Source organism: Limulus polyphemus, unplaced genomic scaffold (genome assembly GCF_000517525.1).
Source record: "Limulus polyphemus unplaced genomic scaffold, Limulus_polyphemus-2.1.2 Scaffold6130, whole genome shotgun sequence".
NCBI classification, from domain to species: Eukaryota; Metazoa; Arthropoda; class Merostomata; order Xiphosura; family Limulidae; genus Limulus; species Limulus polyphemus.
Window position 1 is genome coordinate 31,354 of NW_013671740.1, and position 1,421 is coordinate 32,774.

Sequence of the window (1,421 nt, forward strand, 5' to 3'; positions counted from 1 at the left end):
AAATTGTAAGGGAGTTCTAGGAAGTTGTACTGATTCTTTGCATCTGAATAAATGTTTAAAGCGAAATTGTGTAGAAAATTAAAACTGAATTTGAGTAACCACAGAATTAATAGGTGAAGAAGTATGGAAGTATTAATAAAACTACGAGTTTGGAATTTGTATTTGTTTGTTTTTGAAGTTAAGCACAAAGCTACACAATGGGCTATCTGGAAACCAGTTTCTAGCGTTGTAAGTTTGCAGACATACCGCTGTGCCACTGGGGGGCTAGAATTTGTGAGATGACTAAGTTTACAGGTGGTAAATTGATATTAGTGCTGTAACAAACCGTAAATTCAATTCTTTAAGATTCAATAATATATATTTAGGTGTTAAAAGATGTTTCTGTTAAAACAAAGCATGCTTGATTTTCAAACTTCACGATAAAACCACTGAAGAAAAGGCTTAGGTTGATTAAAAATTGGTTCATTGTGTTTAGGGTATAAAAGGTGGTTTATCGTCTTACCGATTAAAAATTTATACATGATTTTCGCCTGCTTTAATCCATGTTTGTTCAGACTTCACTAACGCGATGTACCTCGTTCCCATGAAAAGCAGAATTTGTCCAATATTATATATCGGTCCTATAGTGATAGATGCTGTGACTGGAGAACCTGGATTATTATTGATTATTTCCTGGACAACTTGGGATAGCGGATCCACATTGTATCCCCTAGCGTACACCATTTGGTTTTCTGCGTCTTGTTTTATATAGATGCAAGTGTTCAAGTCATCATCGTGATCAATGGATGCCTGCACGTCAGATGTTAGGAGACATTGAGAAGAAGGAACAGTTCCATAAAAACTGTCGTCCTGAAATCCACCTTCATATTTTGATCCAAGCTTAATGATTTTATCATCTGAAAATTAAAAAAAAAATGTCACGTACTTTTCATCTTACCGATATTTTGTTGCATTCGATATCGAATAAAACAAATAAAACTTAATAACCACTTTTCGTACACGGAAACTTTTCGTTTTAACTTATTTCATTTTTGACAAAGTAATAAAAGAAAATAATATGTACAAATGTCATTTTTAAAAGATTCTGTTCATGAACTTAGCCAGCTTAAAATATCTTACTTTGAATAAAGCGTAAAAATATCCCAATTGTTAAATAATCTTGATAATAATCAGCTTAATGATGAAAGAAATTAACATCACTAATCCTTAGTTGGTTCTTTCAGACGAATAAGTAAGTATTGTTTGTTTGTTTGAAGTCAAGTACAATGCAACACAATGGGCTATCTATGCTCTGCCAACCACAGGTATCGAAACCCGGATTCTAGCGTTGTAAGTCCGCGGACATATCGCCGTGGCCCGGCAGGGCCAGGTGGTTAAGGCGCTCGACTCGCAATCTGAGGGTCGCGGGTTCGAATCCCCGT

General features: G+C 35.3%; 1 protein-coding gene across 1 annotated transcript in view; it reads right to left on the minus strand.

The window, feature by feature from the left end:
• Positions 1 to 513: 513 nt before the first annotated feature.
• LOC111089401 overlaps positions 514 to 1,421 on the minus strand; it is a 7,438-nt gene continuing 6,530 nt past the window's right edge. The window contains exon 3 of the mRNA XM_022401836.1: positions 514 to 896. Within this exon, the coding sequence (XP_022257544.1) occupies positions 514 to 896 (383 nt within the window). The remainder of the gene's footprint in view (positions 897 to 1,421) is intronic.